This window comes from Acanthochromis polyacanthus, chromosome 10 (genome assembly GCF_021347895.1).
Source record: "Acanthochromis polyacanthus isolate Apoly-LR-REF ecotype Palm Island chromosome 10, KAUST_Apoly_ChrSc, whole genome shotgun sequence".
NCBI lineage: Eukaryota > Metazoa > Chordata > Actinopteri > Pomacentridae > Acanthochromis > Acanthochromis polyacanthus.
This window is the reverse complement of record NC_067122.1, coordinates 41,549,982-41,576,891: the sequence shown is the minus strand read 5'-3', so window position 1 is coordinate 41,576,891 and position 26,910 is coordinate 41,549,982. Positions and strand designations below refer to the sequence as shown.

Genomic DNA, 26,910 nt, shown 5'->3' with positions numbered 1-26,910 from the left:
AGTGGAAAGTGTCCATCACAGTTTTCAGAGGACCAGATGACGTCTTCAAACTCTTTTCTCAAACATTTTGACTTTGAAATGAGTCAAAGCAGAGAAATGAAGTGTGTGAGGGGTGGAGCAGCTGTCACCACAACTTTACATCACATTCATCTCAGCACACAAACAAAACATGATGTCTGACCTCAGAGTCTTCAGGATGCAGCCTGGACTCTCCACAAAACCACTCAGATGTTTCACTGATGAATCCTGCAGGTTGTTGTCACTCAGGTCCAGATGTTCCAGATGGGAGGGGTTGGACTTCAGAGCTGAGACCAGAGAATCACAGCTGATCTCTGACAACCTGCATCGCTCCAACCTGAATAAAGAATAAAAGATGTGTATAAAATCATTGATGATCCATCAGATGTGTTCAGGTTCTGAATGTGCAGATCAACATGACTTTGTCCTCATCAATCAGCTTTTCTCTAAAAGCAGCACAGTGACTTTGTCCTTCTCTTATTGTGGATCATCATCATGTCAGCCTTCTGCACACATCATCCACATGTCAGCACAACATTCATCCACCTATTCATGTCCACACATCAGTAACATCTGCTGACCTCAGTCCACTCTCTCATCAAAGGATCTACAACAAATCTCTTCATTCTTTAAGCTTCTCTTATTAGTTTTTAAATGTCTTAACAGCCGTGCACCTTCTTATTCATCTGATCTTCTTTTACCACATCGACCCTTGCGGATCCTGAGGTCCTCCGGCAGCGGCCTTTAATCCATACCACAAGCCAGAACTAAAACCCACGGCGAGGCGGCATTTCGCCACTACGGCCCCCGTCTGTGGAACAGCCTGCCGGAGAAACTCAGGACTGCAGAGACTGTCGATGTTTTTAAAAGAAGGTTAAAAACGCACCTTTTTAATCAGGCTTTTAATTAACCTTTAAATTCCTTCTTATGTTCTTATCAGTACTTATTTATGATCTTATGGCTTCTTTTCCTTTCGGCTTTTCCCTTCAGGGGTCGCCACAGCGGATCAATTGCCTCCATCTCACCCTGTCTGCTGCATCCTCTTCTCTCACACCAACCACCTTCATGTCCTCCCTAACCACATCCATAAACCTCCTCTTTGGTCTTCCTCTAGGCCTCCTGCCTGGCAGTGGGAAACTCAGCATCCTTCTACCAATATATTCACTCTCTCTCCTCTGGACATGTCCGAACCATCTCAGTCTGGCCTCTCTGACTTTATCTCCAAAGCCTCTAACATGTGCTGTCCCTCTGATGTACTCATTCCTGATCCTATCCATCCTGGTCACTCCCAGAGAACCTCAGCATCTTCAGTTCTGCTACCTCCAGCTCTGCCTCCTGTCTTTTCCTCAGGGACACTGTCTCCAGACCAAACAACATGGCTGGTCTCACCACAGTTTTGTAAACCTTTCCTTTCATTTTAGCTGAAACTCTTCTATCACACATCACACCTGACACTTTTCTCCAGCCGTTCCAGCCTGCCTGTACACGCTTCTTCACCTCTTTTCCACACTCTCCATTGCTCTGGACTGTTGACCCTCATTACTTAAAATCCTCCACCTTCTTGATCTCTTCTCCCTGTAACCTCACTCTTCCACTTGGGTCCCTCTCATTCACACACAGATACTCCGTCTTGCTGCGGCTAACCTTCATTCCTCTCCTTTCCAGGGCAAACCTCCATACCTCTAGCTTCTCCTCCACCTGTTCCCTGCTTTCACTACAGATCACAATGTCATCTGCAAACATCATAGTCCATGGAGACTCCTGTCTAACCTCGTCTGTCATCCTGTCCATCACCATAGCAAACAAGAAGGGGCTCAGAGCTGATCCCTGATGTAGTCCCACCTCCACCTTGAACTCCTCTGTCACACCTACAGCACACCTCACCACTGTCTTACAGTCCTCATACATGTCCTGTACCACTCTAACATACTTCTCTGCCACTCCAGACTTCCTCATACAAAACCACAGTTCCTCTCTGGGCACCCTGTCATAAGCTTTCTCCAGATCTACAAAGACACAATGCAGCTCCTTCTGACCTTCTCTGTACTTCTCTATTAACATTCTCATTTATTATCTTATGTATTTTTATTATTTCAACTGTTCATTTCATTCATCTTATCATACAGTCCCTTTATTTTATACTTTAAAGTTGTTTTTTTTTTTTTTTGTTTTAACTCCGGTCTTTCCTCAGGGGGGTCCTCCTCACTGGGGGTATATCCGGTCTGCTGCAGGAGGTGTTGTCCATGGGCCCTTTTGCCCCGGATGGATGGGGGTCTTCCCACCTTGGTGTGGGCTCCCTCTGTCTGTCGGGGTCTGAGTGGTCCGGGCGGCGGCACCCCCGGCGGTCATGGCCTGCAATTCCTCCCAGTGTGGACGGCCCCAGTGGTAATGTTTGCCATGACCCTCAGTGCCATCTCCATACAGTCCATGGTGAGAGTGTGCGCACGCGCATGTGTGTGTGTATGCAGGTGTAAATATATGTATACTGACAGTCAATAGAAACTTTGAGGTAGAAATGTACACAGAATTCTACTTGTAGGGGGTATAGGAGCCAAATAAGGGCAATTTAATGAATTTGAATGGTATAAAATGTGTGTACTACATGGCCTCTGCACGTGGTGGCGCTGTCATATTTTCTATATAAACGAAGGTAACCAAGATGGCGACAGGTGTTGTCCCGGAAGGGCACACAGGTTTTTGACCGTTCTGGTGGACCTTTGTTACATTGTTTTGGGCTTTTATTGAACTTTTAAACCTTATGAATTATATTGAATAAATATTGAATTCCTTTTTTGGCACTGTATTTCGCCCATGGACTCTTTTTGATGACCCTCAAGAAGCAAAGGTAGTAACATAGCCACCCGGCGCGTCGGACCTAATGCTAGTGGCAACACTTCACTAGTCCAATACTAGGTTGGCTGTTACATTGTCAAAAACCTGCCCGATTGGTCTGGCTTTGGAACTCGAATAGCAGACCTACCCTTGGATTGCTGTGTGGGACGAGTGAGCTTGCCCTTGTGTGGAGGATCGGCCCGTGATAAGAGGCAAAACAACAGCCACAGCTAGCGGTTATTGTGAACGTGGCTAATCTGGAGGAGCGTGGTGACGCTGCAGACTCCGCGGACCCAAGCGTGGACCCTGGATATCGGACCCGGCCCAGCAGTGGAGCACCGCACCTCAGACTTGACCGTCTTGTGGATTTACAATAAAGGCGCCCAACGAAAGGTATGTGTAGCGCTACACCATCGATGGTCTGATTGTGTGCACACATTAAAAATAAATAAAAATCCAATGCATTGGTGAATGTTGAAGCGTCGCACGCGTTGGAATATTGAAGCGTCGGGTTTGCGTCGAGTCACGCGACTCTTTTTGGCCTACTTTTGAGCTCACCTGAACTGAACTTTGCGTTGCGTTCACGTACCATGGAAGCGTGCGCGTTGGACACGGATATGCAACCGGAAAATGAACAAAATGGTGTGGTAGTTAAAAAACGTGTTGTTAAATTAACAGAAAAGGCCCTGGTTGAAAGGATTGATAAACTGCAACATATTAGGAAGTGTAAATTGAATAAAGCAGGGAACATTAGAAGTCAAATAAATGATTTAATTTCTGAAGGTGATAAAGTAAAAGTGTTAACTGCCTTTGATGAACTTAAAAGGATATGTGATGATGCTAAAGAGGTGCATGATTCATTGATGGGTTTATTGTCTGTTGAGGAGGGTGACAAGCATGACATATGGTTTAAAGCCAAAATGATATCAAATAATGAGTGTTGTTCCAGTGTCAATCAATGGCTTAACCAAAATGAAAATGAAACTCAAATGAATCCAAATACACAAACCAAAGAAAATATGTGTAACAATACTGAAAATAACAATGAAAATGGTGAAAATGATGAGCTCTCTCCTGAAGACAGCATCTCAAATATAAGTAGTAACAGAAGTGCAAAGTCCAATGCTTCTTCGGCTAAGCTAGAGGCTGCAGCAGAAAGAGCTGCAGTATTGGCCCGCGTTAAAGTATTAAAGGAGAGGCATGCTATTGAAGAGGAAGAAGCAAAGTGGAGGAGAAGAAAGGAGATGCTTGACTTGGAAGCTGAATTAGCAGCGACTGAAGCAAAAATGGACATCTATAGCGCAAAGGAAAGGGGTCAGTCACAAGCATCCTTAACTGGAAAGCGCTCATGCAATGGCAAACGAGAGTTATTTAAACCAAATTTAAATCCCACTGCCCCAGAATTCATCAGTAATCATCAACAGGATATGCAAATGTTACAATTAAACCAGAAATCAAAAACACCATTTATGGAACACAAGCCTGCTGTTGTAAGATCAAAACAATGGAATGCATCAACCAGAACCCAACAGTATCCCCCAGTGGGAAACTATGAGCAAGTTATACAGCAGTATCCAAAAATTAAAGAACATAATTCATATATAACAAAGCAACCATATCAAGTGGAACAAGGTGAAAGTAAGATTGTTACAAAGGAAAAATGTAAACAAAATGAAAGGCAACCTCAAGCACCCTCTTCTTTACAAATGTCTGGAGAGTTGCTCACCATCATGAGTCGTCAAACAGAAATTACAGCAGCACTTATGAATCAACAAAGATCAATGACTCTGCCACCAAGAGACATCCCAATCTTTGATGGCGATCCACTGCAATATAGACCTTTTATAAAAGCATTTGAACAAGGAGTGGAGAGTAAAGCAAGTGCAGCAGACAGCTTGTATTATTTGGAGCAATTTACTCGAGGACAACCACGGGAACTTGTTCGAAGTTGCCAGCATATGGATCCTGATCGCGGCTATGCTGTTGCCAAGACATTACTATTGGATAATTTTGGAAATCCTTATAAAACCGCAACTGCTTACATCAATAAGGCAATGTCATGGCAAACTATAAGAACTGAGGATACTACGGCACTCAGGGGCTATGCACTTTTTTTGCGTGGCTGTTGTAATGTTATGGCGGAGCTTGAGTATGTACAGGAGCTGGATATGCCAATGAATATGCGGGCAATCCTGGCAAAGTTACCATATAAGCTGAGAGAGCGCTGGCGAAGTAAGGCACATGACATTATGGAGGCAACTGGCTATAGAGCTGGGTTTAATGACATGGTGGAATTCCTAGAACGTCATGTGAGAATCCTTTCAGATCCCTTTTTTGGAGATTTACAAGAATACAATTCAATTACAGCGTTGAGTCGCCCCAAGGCACAATCTAGCAATAGAATGAAGGGAAATGTAGTGGCCAGCACAGTAACTACCACTGGTAATCCTGAAGAGGTTGTGCAATCGCGTAGTGAGGATGAAAGTGAACGCTGTGTTTGTTGCAATATGGAACATTTTTTGGAAAATTGTAAACAGTTTATTATAAAAAGACACATGGACAAAGTGTTTTTGTTGAGGAAAAAAGGAGTGTGTTTTGGCTGTCTTCGTCGAGGTCATATCAGCCGTAATTGTGACGCAAGACTGAAATGTGAGATCTGCCTTCAAAACCACCCAACGGCATTGCACATAAATCGACAGACATCCTTTCCAGTACATGAATTGGAAACGATAGAACCCATCTCTCACACTACTTGTGGACATACAGGGGCTGGCAAAGGTCGCACCATGCTGTCAGTGCTTCCTGTTAAAGTAAAGGCTGCCAAGGGTGATCTTGTGATCCAAACATATGCATTTCTGGATCCTGGCAGCACAGGAACATTTTGCTCCGAACAGCTGATGCATCGCCTGAACCTCCCTGGAAAGAGAACTCAAGTCCTTTTGCGAACGATGGGTCAAACAAAGATGAGCTCAGCCTTTTCTCTATACAATCTTGAGGTGGCCAGCTTGAAGAGTTCCCAGTTCCATTCACTCCCCGAAGTTGTTACACAAAGGAAGATGCCAGTCACTACAGATGACATGGTAAAACCGCACGATCTGTTGAAATGGCCCTATTTGTCTAAAGTTCAGGTGCCGTCTATTCAGGCTGAGGTTGACCTGTTAATTGGTATCAATGCACCAAAATTGCTGGAGCCATGGGAGGTCATAAACAGCCAAGAAAATGGCCCATATGCTGTTCGCACTGTGCTTGGCTGGGTGGTAAATGGCCCACTGGATGGGAATGGTGAACTGGAAGCTGCGACAATAACTGTGAACAGAATTGGTGTCAGCAAATTGGAGGAAATGCTGATGAAGCAGTATAATCATGATTTCTGCGAGAAGCAAACAGATAAATCTGAACCATCAAGAGAAGACCAAAGGTTTTTAAACATAATGGAAACATCTGCAAAATTACAGGATGGAAAATATACAGTGAATTTGCCATTTAAGAAAAGGGAGGTTTATCTGCCGAACAACCTTGCTGTGGTACGACAGAGATTACAAGGGTTAAAGAGAAGATTTCAATTGAATCAGAATTTCCATCAAGAATATGTGAAATACATGAATAATTTAATCGCATGCAATTATGCAGAAAAGGTACCTGAAGATCAAATAGAGGTTGCCAATGGAAGAGTGTGGTATATTCCCCATCATGGGGTGCATCATCCAAGAAAGGGAACATTACGGATTGTGTTCGACTGCGGTGCCACCTTCAAAGGCGTATCTCTTAACACAGAGTTGTTACAAGGTCCCAATCTCACAAGCTCGCTCCTTGGTGTCCTCACAAGGTTCAGACAACAGCCAGTAGCCTTTATGGGAGATATTCAAGCTATGTTTCATCAAGTGCGTGTGCCTGAAGACGATCGGAACTTCCTCCGTTTTTTATGGTGGCCTGCTGGAGATACCACACAAGAGCCAGTGCCTTACCGAATGATGGTACATTTATTTGGAGCAGTGTCGTCACCAAGCTGTGCTTCATACACTCTGAAAAGAACTGCCAGAGACAATCAATCAGAATTTCCAGCTGTTGTCGCAGAAACGGTCCAACAAAATTTTTACGTTGACGATTGTCTGAAGAGTTCAGCCACAGATGCGGAAGCAATTCAGCTCATACATGGTCTTGTTGCTTTGTGTAGAAAGGGGGGCTTTACTTTGGAAAGGTGGATAAGCAACAGTCGTGTTGTCCTACAAGCCATTTCGGAAGAACAAAGAGCCATTGACTTAAAGGCGTTGGATCTGGACATTGATAATCTTCCAGTGGAAAGAGCACTTGGTCTTCAGTGGTGTGTGGAAACTGACACTTTCAATTTCAGATTGGAGATGAAATATCAGACACTGACTAGGCGTGGGATGCTCTCAGTCAATAGCTCAGTTTATGATCCGCTGGGATTATTGGCACCAGTTACCCTGCAAGGCAAAATAATGCAGCAGGAGTTGTGTAAAAGAGGCTACAACTGGGATGATCCTTTGCCACATGATATTTTAAAGCAATGGAAGAGATGGTTGGATGAGCTGAGTGAACTGTCAGCATTTGCTGTGGATCGATGTATCAAACCAGCTGATTTTGGTGCTGTAAAGCATATCCAGTTGCATCACTTTTCAGATGCTAGCTTGGTGGGCTATGGAACAGTTTCATATATTCGTTTGGTGAATGAAGAAAATAGAATCCATGTGGCGTTTCTTCTCGGTAAAGGCAGAGTTACACCTATAAGGATCGTGACCATTCCCCGACTTGAGCTGTCAGCAGCTGTTCTAGCTGTTAAGATGGATGCCATGATCAAAGAGGAGTTGGGGATGCAACTCAAAGAATCAGTATTTTGGACTGATAGTACGTCTGTATTAAAGTATGTGAATAACGAGGACAGGCGTTTTCATACATTCGTAGCAAATAGAGTTGCTACAATAAGAAATTTGTCTGACCCAGTACAATGGAGACACGTCAGGACAAAGAATAATCCAGCAGATTATGTGTCCAGAGGATTAAAGGTCTCGGAGTTTCTCAAATGTAGGAAATGGCTGGAAGGACCAGAGTATTTGTGGGAAAATGAGGAGAAATGGCCCGATTCGCTGTTGGACATCTCTTTGGATGTGGAGGACAAGGAGGTGAAAATGGAGGCGACAATTAATTTTGTCAGTGTGGACCCTGTAGCACCTACAAACAGGCTTATCTCGTTTTTCTCGGATTGGAGGAAACTTAAAAGAGCAGTAGCCTGGTATTTGAAGTGGAAGCTGTGGCTGCATGAGAGGTGCAAAGGGAATAATCGGTCCATCTCCTCAGAAAACAAAGTGTCATCCCAAAGGGTTACAGGTCAGTTCCAAAGAATCTGTTTGTCACTGGAAGATCTACAAAATGCTGAATATGCTATTATTAGCTATTGTCAGCATCAGAAGTTTCAGCTGGAAATAGAAGCACTTTTAAGGGGCTCTAAAGTGAGCAGCACTAGTTCTATCTATAATTTGGATCCAGTCTTGGAAAATGGGTTGTTGAGAGTTGGCGGAAGGCTCCATAAAAGTGCAATGCCAGAAGAGGCTAAGCACCCAGTTATTCTTTGTAAGGAGCAGCATATTTCCAGCCTCATCTTAAAACATGTTCACCAAAGCCTTGGACATGCTGGGCGATCTCACACTCTATCATCAGTTAGAAGAAGGTTTTGGATTGTTAAAGGAAACTCTGCCATAAGAAAGATCATTGGCGAGTGCACCTTCTGTAAGCGCTACAACGGAAAGCTTCTTCAACAAAAGATGGCAGATTTGCCTGCTGCCAGGATTTTACCAGACTACCCACCTTTTACCAATTCTGGGGTTGATTATTTTGGTCCAATCGAAGTAAAGAGAGGACGGTCCTGTTGCAGGAGGTATGGTGTAATATTCACCTGTATGGCGAGTCGAGCCATCCATTTGGAGGTGGCGGTTACATTGGATACTGATGCATGTATAAACGCCTTGAGACGTTTCATAAGTCGACGAGGACAAGTCCAGTGTTTGTGGTCCGATAATGGTACAAACTTTGTTGGTGCGGAGCGAGAATTAAAACAAGCCCTGGCTAACTTGGACCAGGAAGTTATAACAGGACACCTGGCACAAGCAGGAATAAAATGGACATTTAATCCACCTGCAGGCTCCCATTTTGGTGGTGTTTGGGAGAGAATGATTCGCTTGGTGAGAAGGGTCCTCAATTCAGTGCTACGTCAGCAGACCTTGGATGATGATGGGCTAACGACAGTGTTGTGTGAAGCTGAAGCCGTTTTAAATGATAGACCAATCACCAAACTGTCTGATGACCCCAATGATTTGGAACCGCTCACGCCCAATCACTTGCTCCTGTTAAAAGGAAAACCATCAATTCCACCTGGAGTGTTTACATCTCAGGACCAATATGGAAGAAGAAGATGGAAGCAGGTTCAATACCTTGCTGACCTATTTTGGAAGAGATGGGTTCGTGAATATTTACCTTTGCTGCAACAAAGACAAAAATGGAACGAAAAGAAAGGGAATCTTGCTGTTGGAGATATTGTGACAATTATGGATCCATCAGCGCCACGAGGATCCTGGCTGCTCGGAAGAGTTCTTGAAGTTTATCCAGATGCGCGGGGTCTTGTGAGATCCGTGAAACTAAAGACGAAGTTTAATATAATCGACAGACCGATTTCCAAACTTTGCTTGGTACATGAGATTTAATTAAGAGGGGTCCTAAAGGTTTATTTGTCTCCTTTCATGTTAAGTTTAATTGCCATGTTTCTTTACCATGCCAATTGGGGGGCAGTGTATAGGAGCCAAATAAGGGCAATTTAATGAATTTGAATGGTATAAAATGTGTGTACTACATGGCCTCTGCACGTGGTGGCGCTGTCATATTTTCTATATAAACGAAGGTAACCAAGATGGCGACAGGTGTTGTCCCGGAAGGGCACACAGGTTTTTGACCGTTCTGGTGGACCTTTGTTACATTGTTTTGGGCTTTTATTGAACTTTTAAACCTTATGAATTATATTGAATAAATATTGAATTCCTTTTTTGGCACTGTATTTCGCCCATGGACTCTTTTTGATGACCCTCAAGAAGCAAAGGTAGTAACATAGCCACCCGGCGCGTCGGACCTAATGCTAGTGGCAACACTTCACTAGTCCAATACTAGGTTGGCTGTTACAGGGGGGTTGTAATTATTCATGGTGGATTTACTGATGATCTAGTGCCCTGGTAGTTGAGATAATGAGGAGTTGTCATTTTGTCATGATTCATTGCACATGGGTTGGTCACTTTGCAAAAGTGAACCAAATACACACCAAGCAATACTCAGTGAGTATCTGCACAATGTGAGAATGGGTTCTGAAGGCCTATATAAAGGCCCAAAAAAGGCCACCATTGTTAGTCCAGTGAACAGCATCATGCCGCGTCTATGAACAACGTCTCCGGGCACTGGGTATGGTGGAGGCCGGTTTGAGCTACAGTGATGCAGCCAGGCGTATGGGCTGTTCCCAACCCACAATCAGAAGCCTGGTCCAAAGCATGCGCCGACGGATTGCTGCCTGGATCCAAGCAAATGGAGGCCATACTCGGTATCGACTGTTGTGAATTTGTGTTTGGCAGGTGCCGTTTTCTTTTGTGAAATTCTTTATTTTGAAATCATTCTTGAAACTTTAGATTTTTGTTTCTGTATGCCAATATGCTAAACAAATGATTCATATGAAGAAAATCCAGTTTCGGGCTTCAAAATAAAAATTATATTGAAAAATATGGTCTCAAAATTTCTATTGACTGTCAGTGTACATACCCACGGTGGGAGGGAAAGATTTTCTTGTTTTTATTTCAGTGTTTTTAAGTCAATGTTATTAATGTTGTAAAGCACTTTGTGGTGCAATTTCATTGTATCAAATCAAATCAACTTTATTTATATGGCACTTTTCATACAGTACAGTAACACAAAGTGCCTCACAGAGGATAAAAACAAGAACAACACAATATAAAACACTATGAAAAACCCGAAACCTCCCACCCCCCACAAATATACACACAGATACACAATTACATATACATTCACATAGTTTAGTGGCTAACTTTGAGAATGTGAAACACCCTAAACGTTGCTTGTTAGAAGCAGGCATCCGATTTGTGGGTAGAGTGGATGTTCGTAAATGAAACCTCCATGGATGCCATTTCTCAAACTCACTATTTTGGCCGCCATGACAGTTTTAAAAATGGCCGCCGTGATGGCTCTCTCATCCACTAACTTTGTTTATAATAATGATAGAGGAGCACGGATTTTTGCTTTATATACATTTATGATGGTGCAGGTTTCAAAAATGCTAATAAAATTCGCGTTACTGTCAGTTTATTGTGAGAAGGTTGAGGTCTGCACCATTTCATATACATTATTTCTTTTGCGGAACTGTGTCCTGTGACATTGTCTCTTGCAACAGCCGATGGCTCACTGCGACTGCCTCGCAACAAGGCTGCCTTGGCAAAACTTCTTCAAGGAGATCTGGCACAGACTGAAATCCAACCTGACAACAGGCCACTGTGTACAGTTGTAGATGGCATGGCCATGATTCAAGCCCTCGGCAATCGTGCTGGTGCAAAGACATTTGGAGAGTGGAGTGACAATGTTACAAGGCATGTCACGAGTTTGTTCTCCGACAACTGCACACGGGTAGACCTTGTCTTTGATAGATACAATCAGCAGACCATCAAGTCATCTTCCCGCAAGAAATGGGCTGGAGAAAGGAAAGCAATCAGACGAAATGTGGATTCCAGAAACCAGGCCATTGGTCAGTGTGAGAGATTCATACTGTCTGATGAAAACAAAGCCAGTCTAGCCAGTTTCCGGCGCACTCAGCTGTCCGAGAGATTCCCCAGTGAATGGGGCAAAGAACTTGTACTCAGTGGTGGATTTCTGGATGCCTAACCTGGCAATAGCCAGATTAATAATTGTGTAGTACTTGATAGTACTCCACAATATCCATTTTGGACCGCTCCATGTAAATCCGTTCAGAGGAAAGAGGCACGGATTGGACAATGCAACCGTATGTCCCGCCTCTGACAGGTTTTTTTAAGCCAATCGCGGCAAACTTTAATATGTCGTCATCGGGTTTGCGCGCAGGTGCTAAGGTGTGGTCAAAGTAAAACTGACTTAATAGCAGCATCTACACGATCGCAGTGTTTCCCCTCCTATAAGACCCACGAGGCGGGCCGCCTCGCTGGTATAGGCCTCCGCCTCACTACAATTTTGCTGAAATTGCCGCCTAACTGGTCCGCGCCAAAAAAAACAAAACAAACGGAAAGCACCAAGCCACCGGAGCTGTCATTTTTAACTGTGCGGGTCCACCGGCTGCTCTCCCCCGGTCTCCCCCGCTAGCTGGTCGGCTAAGACCTGCCGCCGCTCGTCTGCCCGGGACAAACCACGCACGCACGTACGTCCCCCACGTTGGCCCTTGCCTACACCCCACCGCCTCACAGCCATTTCAACCCAGGGGAAACACTGCGATCGTTGTCCTCCGTTGCCATGTTTGTTTTGATCTACTGGCGCTTGGTGTTGTCGTCACACCCGGATATCCCGCACATTATCCCGCCCCACACACGAATACTGCTGCGTGATTGGCCCGAACCAACTTGGTTCTGCACGAACAGTGAATGCGGGAGCGGAGCAAGATGGTTTCTTGAGAGATTTGTGAACTCACAAATATCGCGAGAAATCAACTTGCTGGCAAGGTTACTGGATGCCACCAAAGTCTGGTCATCTTTAGGCAGGGATGTGCCACAGCTGTCAGCAACTGATCATGAGGAGGCTGACATTCGCATGCTCCTCCATGCTAAGGAAGCCCATGAGCAAGGATTTGGCCAAACCATCATCATAAGCCGTGACACAGATGTTCTTCTTCTCCTGATTGCCCACCAAGCACAACTCAGCCCTGCCTTATGGATGCAGAGAGGGACTGTCAAGAAGATGTGCTACGTACCTATCCACCAGATTGACTTGACTGAGGAACAAAGATCGTCGCTGCTTGCATTTCATGCACTCACGGGATCGGACAGCACCAGTCAGTTTGCAAACATTGGCAAGCTGACTGCATGGAAGGAGTTTGTGAAGAACCCACAGCTGCTGCAGGATCTGGGTACTGCAGACTTTCCTGACCAGGAGGTGTTGGACAATGCAGAGGCATTCATTTGTAAACTGTATGACCCAAAGACAGTCAGCCAGTCAATCCATCACGTGAGGTGTGCTATCTTTCACAGCGCAAAGAAGACCATGGAGAGTCTTGCCTTGCACACGATCATGCCAGTGCAAGGACAACTGCAGGAATCCAAGATCTGCACATCAGGAGGACTAGATAGCTAAAGCTGAAGAACTGACTAGTCATTAGCTATTTCTATTTTCCAGCTATCCTTGATTCAGTCATAGAGCTGATCGTTGTATATACGTACAAGCACCTACTTGGAGACAAGTGAATGTTACTTGACATTTTTAATTTCACCTTTACGGCAAAGAATGCAAAGGTTTAATAATCAGTATGATTTGTTCTAAAACGCTCAGCACTGGATGTGCGAGAAAGTATTAAAGAAAGATTTGGCCTGATTACGCAACAAGCGTTTTTTTTTTTTTTTTAAAATCCCAATAAAACAGTCATTGCCAACAAATCTTGTAAGAATGTAATTTTTCTTGCATAAAAATGTCAAAAATCAACTTCCCATACCTAAAAACCTAAAATTAAACACAAACTCGGTGCAAATATTTGCCATAGAACTCGAGATATTGAAAAATCTTGCCACGAAAACAGTCATTTTGAAAACTGTCATGGTGGCCAAAATATTCATTCTCAAACTTGGCATCTACCACAAATGTCCTCAAGTGCTACATGGCTACACATACAAATAAGATGCTTGCTTCTAACAGACAATGTTTAGGGTGCCACTTTGTTTGAAAGCTACAGATTTCAGCCACTAAACTACCACACATACGTAGACATACAAACAGACATACATACCCACACACACAAACATACCAACATACACACACCCACATACACCATCTGTCGGTAAGGAGATATAGAGGAGACATGGCTGGGCACCGAAATTCGAGGTGAGGAAGAAGCTACCTTTGGGGGCCACGCACACCGAGAGGAGTGATGGACCATGACTGCAGGGGCGCCGACACAAGGACCACCCCAGCCCAGGCAGACAAGAGGCTCCACACGAAGGTGTAAAGCTCTCCAGCCACCCGGCCCAGGGCCAACCATGGGCCAGCACCCCCATCAGTGGACCAGAATCAACTTCAGGTGTGGTAGGTCCCCAGGAGGAAACACTGGAAAATCGAGGGACTAAAACAGTAAAACAAAATGAAAAGTGTGTATGAAAAGTGCTATACAAATAAAGTTTGATTGGTTGACTGATTCTTTCATTTATTCCATCACTTCTTCTTCTTCTGTGGAAATCAGCTTGCTAGCTTTGTCTCCTTCACATCTTCCAGTGTGTCTCCAACAACAGTCACATGTCATCTGTACATTACAGAGGGATTCTGATTCCTGCTGTCCACACTGACTGTCCACTGCTCTCTTCCTAACACAACTCCACTGGAAGGAATCACTTCATCAGCTCAGCTCACACTAACATCAAGCTTCAGCTTCTGACTCACACTAATCAACTTCCACACTGTTGACAACTAAACTCCTCTTTGACTTCCTGAGGCTCCACTGCAGCTCAGCACAAACACTGTGGAAACACAAACATACTGACTGGATGTGTGGAAGTCACACTGCTGAAGCCTCACATCACTTTCACATCAGCTTTACATTCACACACACAGCAGGACTGTGGATTCTGTCCTCCATCTGGGAACTCTGCAGTCAGCTGATCAGGGCATTTATTCACACTTCAACAATCTCAAACATCTTCACAATGTTTTCATGAAAATACTCCAAATTTATCAACAACAAATTCCAAACTTCAGTCAAGGATTTGACTTGAATATATTGAAAAACCATCAAGAGTGAACTGACCTGAGAGTCTCCAGTTTACAGTTTGGACTCTGCAGTCCAGCACAAAGATGCTTCACTCCTGAATCCTGCAGGTCGTTGTAGTTCAGGTCCAGTTCTATCAGATGGGAGGGGTTGGACTTCAGAGCTGAGGCCACAACTTCACAGTGACTCTCTGAGAGTCCACAGTCATAAAGTCTGTTATGACACATAAATGACAAAACATGTTATTATGAAAAAGGACACTTTATATTTCCTTCATGCATTTGATAGAAGAACATCTGGACTGGTCCTGTTGGACATTTAGTTCTTCAGCTCATCTTCTCTGACTGTTTGACATCAAACTGAATTCTCATCAGCCTCTCTCACACCTGCACACTTTCAATCTGGAATAATTATCTCTATAATCTTAGTGTTTCATCTGCAGATGGAGGACAGAAGATGGACTTCCATTCAGGCTTCCATAGTGTCCAGTCTGTCAGTGTGATCTGATCCCACGTCTGACTCCACAAAGTTATCAGAACATCTGGATCAGAAGAACATTTTCTGTCTGAATGTTCACACCACACTGACAGAAAGAATAAACACAAAACAATTAAAGAAAAACATCACAAATTACTTGAAATAAATTAATGAAAAACTAACTCAAAATAGTAACAGCAATAATTCCATTAAATCAATTCTCCCAGACATCAGAAATGATTCAGATCTCATATTCAGCTCTAAAGAAGAGAAAAAGAATTCTTTAAAAGCTGTAAGTCTGATTCTCGAAGATACTTCCAGAAGCTCCTCATGTAAGAATAATTGATGCTGCTGTAACCCGGGTTTATGAGGCCCTGGTTATTTAATTATTTGTTTGTTTATTTACTTTTCGTCTTTAGCTGCACCCTATGTATTGACGCTATGTTACTGCTCCTTTAAGAGAAGCAGTTGCGACTCCGTGGCGCGAAAGGCGCGAGGAGTGATCATCTTTTTTGTAAGCTATCTTTGACGTTTTTCCCTTCCTGCCTGTGGTGCGGTGTGGTGTGTGTCATCCTTGATTTTTGGAATTGAAAAGAATAGAGAAGAAAAGAAAATAGAGGAGACAGCAGACTGGAACATCACTGTATACTTTGAAGTTTCTGAGGAGCTGTCATTTTGTGCGGCTTTTGACAGAGTGAAGGAAAATCGTTCCCGGTGAGTAGCATAGCTGCTGACATGGCATCGTGGCATTCACTGCTGTTTTTTTAGTATTTGCTTTAATTTTATTATTTCTGAGCTATTGAAATTGCAAAATTTCTATTCTACATTTAAGTGATTATACTTCCTTTTAAAGCTTTACATTTTGTCACCGTGTGTTCCTTGAGGTGGAATTTACATGTCTGCTTCCACAGACAGGCCAGCATAAAGCCACCTCCTCTTCGAGCCTAGGTCAGAAACCCTTTTTTTTCCTTCTTTCTTTTGTAGCACCTCACCCTGTCTTAGGTGATGGGTGCTAGAGAGGGTTACACTGTGATAAAACCTGGACAAGAACCTCTACAGTTCTTCATGTGTTTCAGCAGATCTGCATGTTTGCTCCATCAGCCAAAGGAAGAAACTCACAAGAAAAAAAATACTGTCAGATGGAACAATTATCAGAATGAAACAGAAAAACTGTCTTCATTCATTTAACAGCTTTAAACAACCAACTGAAAAATCCACATTTTCACAGAGTTTCAACATCTGAGACTAAACACAGCTGACATGGAAAGTTAGAAATAAACTAGTGGAACACTGAGAAGAATGAGAATGTTCTAGTGAGAACATCTGAAGAACTCAACTACTGATCTACTCTGACTGATCATCTTCATCACATCTGGACTCACCCAAACTTTCTGCAGTTCCTCACAGCTGGAATCAGTCTCCGTTTTCCCTCATATGATGTGTTGTACTTGTTCAGGTCCAACTCATCCAGAACCTTCTCTGACATCTGCAGCATGTAGGCCAGAGCTGAGCAGTGGATCTCAGAGAGTTTCTTCTCTGATCTGTTCTTTGACTGCAGGAACTCTTGGATCTCCTGATGTACCGAGAGATCCTTCATCTCCATCAGACAGTGGAAGATGTTGATGCTTCTGTCTGGAGACATTTCATGACTGTTCATCTCCTTCAGGTTGTTGAGGACTCTCTGGATCATTTCTGGATGGTTCTTTGTCTGACCCAGCAGACCTCCTAACAGTCTCTGGTTGGACTCCAGACAGAGGCCATGAAGGAAGCGAACAAACAGGTCCAGGTGACCATTTTTACTTCTCAGGGATTTCTCCATCACTCTCTTCAGGAACACATCCAGAGTGTCTCTGGTCTCATCTTTCCAGTCTGTTCCCAGGAAGTCCTCCAGAACCTTCTCCTTCCTCTTGGTGTAGCAGTGGAACATGTAGACTGCAGCCAGAAACTCCTGAACGCTCAGATGGACGAAGCAGAACACCTTGTCCTGGTACAGCCCTCTCTCCTCTCTAAAGATCTGTGTGAACACTCCTGAGTACTTTGAGGCTGCTTTCAGATCGATGCCACACTCTGTCAGGTCGGACTCATAGAAGATCAGGTTTCCTTTCTGCAGCTGCTCAAAAGCCAGTTTTCCAAGAGACTCAATCATCCTCCTGCTGTCTGGACTCCAGTGTGGATCTGTCTCAGCTCCTCCATCATACTTGACCTTCTTGACTTTGGTCTGAACCACCAGGTGGTGGATGAACATCTCAGTCAGGGTTCTGGGCAGATCTCCTCCCTCTCTGGTTCTCAGCAGCTCCTCCAGAACTGTAGCAGTGATCCAGCAGAACACTGGGATGTGGCACATGATGTGGAGGCTTCGTGATGTCTTCACGTGGGAGATGATGCTGCTGGCCTGCTCCTCATCTCTGGATCTCTTTCTGAAGTACTCCTCCTTCTGTGGGTCAGTGAACCCTCTGATCTCTGTCACCATGTCCACACAGTCAGGAGGGATCTGATTGGCTGCTGCAGGTCGTGTGGTTATCCAGAGGCGAGCAGAAGGAAGCAGATTCCCCCTGATCAGGTTTGTCAGCAGCACATCCACTGAGGTGGACTCTCTAACATCAGTCAGGACCTCATTGTTGTGGAAGTCCAGAGGAAGGCGACACTCATCCAGACCATCAAAGATCAACACAACCTGGAAGTCTTCAAAGTTGCACATTCCTGCTGCTTTGGTTTCACTGAAGAAGTGATGAACAAGTTCCACCAAACTGAACTTTCTCTCTTTCAGCACATTCAGCTCTCTGAAGGTCAATGGAAACATGAAGTGGATGTCCTGGTTGCTTTTGTCTTCAGCCCAGTCCAGAGTCAACTTCTGTGTTAACACTGTTTTCCCGATGCCAGCCACCCCCTTTGTCATCACTGCTCTGATTGGTCCATCTCTTCCAGGTGAGCCTCTAAAGATGTCTTCTGCTCTGATGATTCTTTCTGCTCTGACTGCTTTCCTGGATGCTGCTTCAATCTGTCTGACCTCATGTTCATCATTGACCTCTGCAGTCCCTCCCTCTGTGATGTACAGCTCTGTGTAGATCTCATTCAGGAGGGTCTTCTGTCCTGCTTTAGCGACGCCCTCAAACACTCTCTGGAACTTCTTCTTCAGACCACGTTTAAGTTTACGTCCACAAACTCCAGGAGAAAGTTCTGAATGAAGAAACAACATGAGATCAATGAATAAATGACAGTAAATATTCCAACAGTTCATCTTCCTAAAGACTGATTGTGTGAAGATATTGTGAGACTTTAGTAAATGTTCTGTTGATCAGCAGCTTCAGTCTTTACACAAATCCTCTTACTGCTCTGCAGACAGTCAGCCAGCTTCTCCTGCTTCATCCTCCTCAGGAACAACACTGTGATCTGCTCAAACATCTCTCTGCTGCTCCTCTCATCTTCATCATCACCCTCCAACTCCTCCTCATCCTCCCTCTGACTCTCTGAGCATTCTGGGTAATCTGGACTCACAACCTTCTGCATCTTCTTCAGCTCCTTCTTCACAAAAGTCACCATGTTGTCCTCCAGCAGCTGGAACACAGAAATGTGTCAATGAGTCCATCAGAGTGAAATCATGGAGCCAAACATCAGATCCATGTTGGACACACTGACAGTCCACTGGTCTACAAAGAGCAGCATGGAGATGCCTGAACACAACAGATGGAGAACAACTTGTTGTCCATGAACTCACCATGAATATAGAGTCCAGGTGATGCTGCTGGTCAGACTGAGATCGGGGAACCTCTGAGTTCTGCTGATCCACTCTGTGGATCAACATCAACAGTTAGATCTCAGTCCGTCTGTCCACACAGACAAACCACATCAAATCAAATGTATTTATAAAGCCAGTTTAAAAACAACCTGAGATGACCAAAGTGCTGCACATGCTCACTGATAGAGAGGAAAGAATGATGTGCAGACAATTTAAAAATATAATTGAGAATATACATGTATAGACAATATAAAACTGTGAAATCAATGAGGAAAACAAACTTACACATTATAAAATACTACAACAGGAAAAAGAGGACAGCAACATGTAAGATCAATTTCTTATATAAATATGAAGTTTTAAGACCATTGAGAACAGTCAGAAGCCATTGAAAACCTGAACATTTTGAGGTTTTTCTTGAAAATATCAACAAATTAGAAGAGGAAGGCTGTTCCAAAGCTTTGGACTCTAACCCAACTGCAAAGGTTCCACCTCCCAGCAGCCTCAGTCATGGAACAGTTATTAGAAGCTGGTCTGATGAAGCTGTTATGAGGCCGGCATTAAGTTTACTTCCTTACAGGAAACAAAAACAGCAACCTCAGGGCAGTAAACAGTTTCAATTTAAGTTGAAGCTGAAGCACAAGTTTTGCTGAGTATTTGGATCGTGCAGTAACGCAACTCTGATAGTTTTTGAAGGAGATTATACACTGTGATCACAGTGGACGTCTCCCTGAATGCAAATGTTCTACAAAAAGTCCAGCTGTCACTATTTTCAGTCAATGACAGCTGGAATTCATTAGAACAAATACAAAGAAGCCAGAGTGTTTTCCTCCATAACAGAATGATGGTGTGGTGCAGCCTGTATGCTCTATAGAGTGGGCTGGTAAAGCCACAGTATTCAGATGGAGATGGTTCATGTCCATCCACTGCTTCACCTCTGGGAGATGGAGGTGGTGTCATCAGGGTCTAGTGGCAGGTATATGTGGGTGTCATCAACGTAGTGGTGGAATGCTATTTAATGTTTATGGAAGACTGAGGACAAGAAAAGCATGTAGAGGGAGAATAAAACTGGCCCTAAAATTGAACTTTACACTACAAGTAATCAGTGCAGATGATGAGTAATGAACAATCTGGACTGAAGAGGACCTGTCAGCCCGAAACCAGTTTAAAACACTTAACCTGATGCTAACCTCTTCCTTCAAGTGGTTTCAAAGAATTCCAGGATCAACAGCATCAAAAGCTGCTCTGAGTCCTAAGAGAATTAAATTGGCACAAATACCAGAGTCTAAAAACACATCAAATCATTAAAACCTTTCAGTCGATTCAGTGCTACGGTGAGTCCTGGAGCGTGATTGGAACTATTTGAAAATGGCATCAAAGAAACACCAGCTGAAGGTCCATGAGGAGACATGTGGATGTGGACAGAGAACCTGAGGACTCCCTGCAGCAGTAAAGGTTTACTAGTCCTGCTGATTCCACAGACAATCAACAGCTCTGTCTGAAGCTGACTGCAGCTTTCAGCTTTGGTTTTGTCCCAAAGGCTCCCAGCAGCTCCTTCATAAAGCCTCATTCCTCCCAGAGCCAGTGTGAGCTTGTACTGGGCAGCTCCCAGTATAAATGTGTTTGAGTGTGAGACAGAGTGCTGCTGAAAACAAAGTCAGTCAGTAAATGTTTAAACCTGGACAGATGATGAATGATCCATCACATGCTTTCATTTGTGTTTCACTTTTAAACTCTTCCCTTTGATCGACAGGGCGGGGCCTTTTCCTTAAATTATCAGAATGTTTTCCTGTGTAGACAGTCTTCATGGACACAGAGTCCAGTTCTGGTTCTGATGAGTCTTGCTTTTCCAGCTTCCTCCTAATAAACACAGGTTAGTTGCTTCACTGCACTCTCACAGTTTACTGACAATAAGTTGGATGAAACTTCATAAAAACCTGTAAAATTGTTTTATGTGTCAGTCAGTGTTGGTCCTGCTCTGAAAAAGTTCTATCATGTTGTCACCTCAGCATTCCTGCCCTCAGTTTACATGTTTGCTGCTTCCTTTGGAGCTGTTTTTCTCATTAAATCTCACCTATCACACAAACAGTTCCTGCCTTCATACCTTATGTTCATCTTAACACCTGCTTTTGACCATCAGACCAGAACTGTTAAAGTGCAGAGCTGCTGACATGAAGACACTCAGAGGATCCACGTCTGGACCAACAAAGTTACAAGACGGCAGTGAACACACAAACAGTTAAATAAAGTCAATAATTTGCTGCTTTTCTTTCATTACAAACAGAAAATTGTGATGTTGTTGGACTTTTGCTCAACCAGAACATCTACATTTTCAAGTTTCACACATTTATTGATTTATGGACTAAATTAATCGATAATGAAAATGCTTGTCATCTGTCACACTGCAGTGATTGGCTGCAGTGACCTCATTAACATGTAACTGGAGAGAGAACCAATCAGAGTGAGCTACACTCCAAACAACATGTTTCACTTTGACAGGAGAAAAGTCCCTAAGGGCAGCGACTGCAGCTGAACTATTGATAAATTTCACAATAAAATCACAGTTTAAGCTAAAACCGTTAGCAGATCATGAAAGCTGCATTTTAGGATCTAAGATCCACAACACGTGTCAGAGTGTAAACTGTGTGTCAGTGGTTTTACACATTCCTGCTGCCGTCCTCCTGCTGTGACAGTCACAGTTTGATGCTGTCTCATGTGGTGAAGCTTCATCACGTTTTTAATTTATTACACAATGAACATCAAACTAAAGTTTCACTTAAAACATTATCACAAATCTAATCACAATAGCTGCCACAGAAAGTGCAATCAGACATTTACCACAAATCATACAGCCCTAATGAGGACTAATCAATAAGTTGATCAATGCTAACTAAGACAAAATGCCCCAAAACTGATCAGATCAGAGCTGCTGATTTGAAGCATCATCATCCAGGACTGACTCCCCCACACTGGGGATGAATTAATGACCATAGAATCAGCTACTGAATGAAACTGCTCCTGGACATAACAGCAGGTTCCTTTTAGAAGCTATTAATGAGCTGCTAATCCCATTTAACTTCATTGGTCACAGTAAATGTTCTTCACTTTGTCAAAGCAACAATCCCTAACAAGCATCCACAAACCTCCATGAAGACAAATGTCTCTCCAGGACATCACAGCAGCGTTCACCGTTTGCTGTTTGTCCTCCTCCGTCCAGCAGCACTTCAAACCTGACTGCAGCTTCCTGCAGCTGCTTCACCACAACCACAGCATCCATTCTTTCCACTCTGACAGCACACACTCACTAGTATTTGTCTGCCGAGCCAAAGGATGCACAGAGAGGGCTGATTGTTTTATAACGTTAGAAACATTTATATTGATGCAGGTCAAGGAGTCATAGAGATAATTTATCTTCGTGTGTTTGTGTAGTTAATTTTTTCTTTTTACTTCATGGTATTGTATGAAATAACTAGAAATAAATATCTGCCTCCTGAGTTGTTGTTTGAGACCTCGACACCACAAAGGCCATTACAGACAATTCCATTATTATTTTACCTGATAATTACATCATTTGTCCAAATACAAGTTAAGGAATTAATTCCAGGCTTCGTCATGGAACAGGTATAACCACCGCATCTTTATTAGGAACTTCATCAAATGACAACCAACAATTTCCCGGCACTTAGAAAATACTTCATTTGCGTGTATCGTGCACATCTCCTTCAGAATCAAAGCATGGCTCCAAACACAATGAGTAAAGGCATATAAATTTCATGTTGCTGAACACAAGTCTCAGCAACCCAGTCATGATATTGTAATATTTGCCATTTGGGTGAAATAAACCTTTAAAATCTTAGGTAGGATATGAAGTGTTACTTTATGTGGAATGTGGTCCTGAAAGTGCAGCCCTGTAGACAAACTTACTGGGGCCAAACTGAAAGTAGAATACTCTGAAAAATCTTTTAAATTTCAAGAATATTTTGAGAGAAATCATCCTTTAAAACTGTAAGTCCTGCATTTAAACTGTAAGTTGTGCACTACAGTGACCATCTATTGTGGTAATTTAGCAAAAATGCTCCAAATGTGTGACCGGAAGTGTGCAGCTCTCTTGGTGCAGCCTCCCCCTCTGCAGACACACCCTTCTCACTTCACACAGGAACATTTCCATGGATGTGACAAAGAGCTGAGCTGACACTCAGCACGTGTTTGAGGATTCCATCATAAAGACGATAAAACCGACTCACTGACATTTTATACAGTTACAACATGTAGATATGAATAATTACCTCTTTGAAGCAGAAGGTTGTTCTCCTTCAAAGTGAATAATAAAATGCTTTGACCGGTCGCTCTTGAAGGACACACAGCTGGGTGCAGGTCCAGGTTCAGATCCAGATCCAGATCCAGATCCAGATCCAGATTCAGATTCAGATTCAGGTTCAGGTTCAAATCCATGTTTGGGTCTCTGATAAATAGATGTTCTGTTGATAGAAGAATGTTAATTCTAACATGTTAATAAATCTCTCTGCAATAAATACGCTTGGTGTCATTTTAAACAGTTTAATACTCAGGGATGGGAATATGTGTGCGGCCGCGGCGCAGTGACTTCCAATCGCTGGGCCGTTTACAATCGTCGTTAACAAGCTATCGTTAACGTCGTTACCATCTCGCAGGAGTATCAGCGACAATAAAGTGTTCAAACTTTCAAATTAAATCGGTTGAAATCGGCGGATCTGCGGAAAATTCCCATCCCTGAATACTGATGTCCACCCACTGCTTTTTTTTTATGAATAATTTGGTATAAACTCAATAAAAATCCCTTTGGCTGGTCATGTATATGAACAATTACCTCGTCACAGCAGAAGTTTGTTCTTCTTTAAAGTCAAGACTAAAATTCTTTGACAGGTCACTCTTGAAGGACACACAGCTGGATGCAGATTCAGGTTCAGATCCAGGATCAAGTTCAGGTTCTTTCCTGTGAATAATGATGGTAGTGATGAGTGCTGAGCTCTGACATGCAGAAGAGTCGTGGACACTTAGAGATGTGGTCTCACCTCTGAGCTTTGTTCTGCTTCTTCTGTTCCCCCCACAGAGAGCTGTGAGGATCCTCACACTGATCCATGCTGATGAACTCACAGCAGCTCACACACACCGTTTACCTTCACCTGCACAGGAAACACATCATTCAGCTCCATCCAATCCTCCTGTTCATCCTGTGTGCTGCAGAAACATCAGCTGCTGCTCTTCTATCAGTCCATCAGATCTACAGTGTGACCTGCTGCTGGGTCCTGGTCCACATCCATTCTCTCTCTGGAATCATTTAGAATTTACAGAATCTAATAGTAACCAGCACTGTTGTTTATTGGTGTGCAAATGTTTTTATTTGCTTGTTTAATCGAGATCCCCTATTAGCTTTTGCAAGGCAGCAGCTATTCTTCAGAATTTCATTTGTGAAAATACCAACATGCAACATGTACACACAATGCATACAAATCAAAATTACAGAATACATAAACAGCACATACAAGAATACACATATTGTCAAGTGGGGCCTAGTTATTTGAGATCCCAGGAGCACCCACTACCTAAATAAAAGCTTTAAGCAAACCAATGAAAAGTTAAAATGAGAAACATTATAAGTTAACCACATGATTATGCTTGCTGAAATATATATTTAAAATTGTTGATTGATGATTCAGATGATTTATTATGTTTAGACTAAGAAGAATGATTTAAAAAGTGATTCTGTGTATCTGAATGATAACTAAAGTAATCCCTGTTTAAGCTGTGTGTGTGCAGGGCAAAAAGCAGAAGTCACCATGACACTGCAGAAAGGAGGACATTGATGAAGTTCTGTGGCCAAATATAGTCATGGCAACATGTCTCAAGCAATGTGTGTGTGTGTTAACAACGGAAGGTGGATGCTGTGTACTTGCTGGAAAAACATGATTTCTGTGTAACTGATGTATGTGATTACAAGAGTTAGACGGTGTCTAAACCTTATGACTTAGGCAACTGAGCGTACAGATAATGTGTGTGTATTAGAGGATGAGACTATAAAAGAGAGAGTCACAGACACTGAATTCAGAGTTCTCCCCCGGAGGGGAGCGATGCTGCTCGCCAGAGCTGCCGGGGAGCATTGCCAAAGTTCTGAAGAGTCGACACCGGATCTTTTGCCCAAGAGATGTGGAGACAACGCAGGACTTAGACTCCAGAGAGTGCTGAGGACATTGTTGGAAGCAAAGTTGTTCTAACTTTGTTCAACAAGCAAAGACCACACTCTGCCAGACGGAGAGTCCTGAGAGGTCTGCAGTTATCCTACAGAGATGAAGAGAGGCAAGCACCCACGGCATCCAGAGAGGCACAAGAGGCAGCAGCAGAGGGCTGCTCCACTCCCGGGGCTGGAGGACCCAGTGACCCACCACAGCCTGGAGAGTGAGACAGCTGAGACGCCCGCACTTGTGTTCCAGCTGCTGCTAAAGATAACTGCCAGACCAACGATTGGCTTTCGGGACCTCTCCACTCCCCCTGCCTAGGAAGAACACCCTCCGCCCACAAAGAAGACTTCGTACCGAGTCTGCTGGTCTACGGAGTTCAACTAGACGCAGGTCAAGACCGGGCGTGGCAGCTAAGGCCTGGCTGTCCGTCCTCTCTCTCCAAAATTACTAATTAGAGAAGTTTGTAAGGTACGTTTAGTTTAGTTAATTTAGTATAATTTTTAGTAATCAGAAATGATTAATTGATTAATCATGAATTAATGCTGTGCCCCTGCTAATAATTGCTTAATAAAACACTATATTGCATTTAAAGAGAAGCCTAATGAAATTATTATGAACCACTGATTCTGCATAGTGGTAAAAAGTTAAGTTGATTGTGTGCATTAAATCTAATGGTTCTTAAAGGTTACTTTAATCCAACTAGTTATTTAAACATTACCCCTGAGGTTAGTTATCCAAACCTCTAAAACGAACCTAGGAATATCAACAAGTGCCACAGTTTTAAGAGGAAAGCTGTCGTTAACAAACGTGTTCAATAAATCAATTCTACTACTTAGGTGGGCTGCTTAGTAAGAGAGTATTTATTGGAGTAAGAGGGGTAAGACGTTTGGAAGAAGACAGTTAGGACCTAGGCGAGCATTCCTCGACACCAGCTTAATTATTCTACTGAAACCTGTTAGGTGGAATACTCATAGGCAGATAGAATCTAACCCTTTAAACGGAGAGCTGGTCCTGAATTAACCTGAGGAAAGGGTTAAAGAAGGCTATACTGACGGACAATATACAATACAAATGACATTCATGCACACAAATCATGCTGAACCAAAAAGCCTGCAACACACATTACTTCTGCATTGAATTGTCATAAAAAAAATTTTGTTTTTCTTCAAAGATACCATGACTCAACAATAATAATGATTAAAGAATAATCTACCTCAGAAACTAACCATGATATCAGTCTCCTGAACAATGAAACACTAAACCTTGCATACTATTAATTACATCCACAATATATAGAGTAGAATTGGAATCTGTCTTGCTGTGAAAACTTTCTCTCTTCCTGCTGCAGTTGTTCATCAAACTCACAGCCAATAGATCCAAACAGCTGGAAACAACAAACTTCAGCTCCTCCAAACATTTTATAGAAAAACACTATGATTATTTTCATTATTGGGGAAAATCATTCATCTTTAAGCTGTTTGTGTCTGTTTTTATCACAGGAAGATGTTGTTAATATGAACATTTAATGTTGTGACCTCATAGATTACAAACTGTAGAGCAAAGTACAGAAAAAGATGTGCTGTAATTTTGAAACACAAAGTGTTTATTAAGCGTCTCCTTGATGGATTTGGATGAATATTGTT

The 26,910-nt window shown here is 43.0% G+C and overlaps 2 protein-coding genes across 6 annotated transcripts in view; both read right to left on the bottom strand.

Annotated features, from left to right (window-relative positions):
* LOC127535714 (ribonuclease inhibitor-like) overlaps nucleotides 1-26,910 on the bottom strand; it is a 51,509-nt gene that overhangs the window by 5,761 nt on the left and 18,838 nt on the right. The window lies entirely within an intron of this gene.
* The window catches only part of LOC110972130 (NACHT, LRR and PYD domains-containing protein 3-like), a 38,981-nt gene that overhangs the window by 5,761 nt on the left and 6,310 nt on the right, over nucleotides 1-26,910 (bottom strand). For 3 of the 4 annotated variants that reach the window (XM_051954289.1, XM_051954290.1, XM_051954291.1), the window contains exons 1-8: nucleotides 24,104-25,692; nucleotides 23,899-24,024; nucleotides 23,339-23,530; nucleotides 19,032-19,104; nucleotides 18,646-18,871; nucleotides 16,699-18,493; nucleotides 14,879-15,052; nucleotides 182-355 (exon numbers count right to left, since the gene is read on the bottom strand). In XM_051954289.1, the coding sequence (XP_051810249.1) occupies nucleotides 182-355; nucleotides 14,879-15,052; nucleotides 16,699-18,493; nucleotides 18,646-18,871; nucleotides 19,032-19,104; nucleotides 23,339-23,530; nucleotides 23,899-24,024; nucleotides 24,104-24,171 (2,828 nt within the window). In that variant the 5' untranslated portion in view covers nucleotides 24,172-25,692. Of the gene's footprint in view, nucleotides 1-181; nucleotides 356-14,878; nucleotides 15,053-16,698; nucleotides 18,494-18,645; nucleotides 18,872-19,031; nucleotides 19,105-23,338; nucleotides 23,531-23,898; nucleotides 24,025-24,103; nucleotides 25,693-26,910 lie in introns of those variants that run through there. The other variant, XM_051954288.1, reaches the window with a different exon arrangement.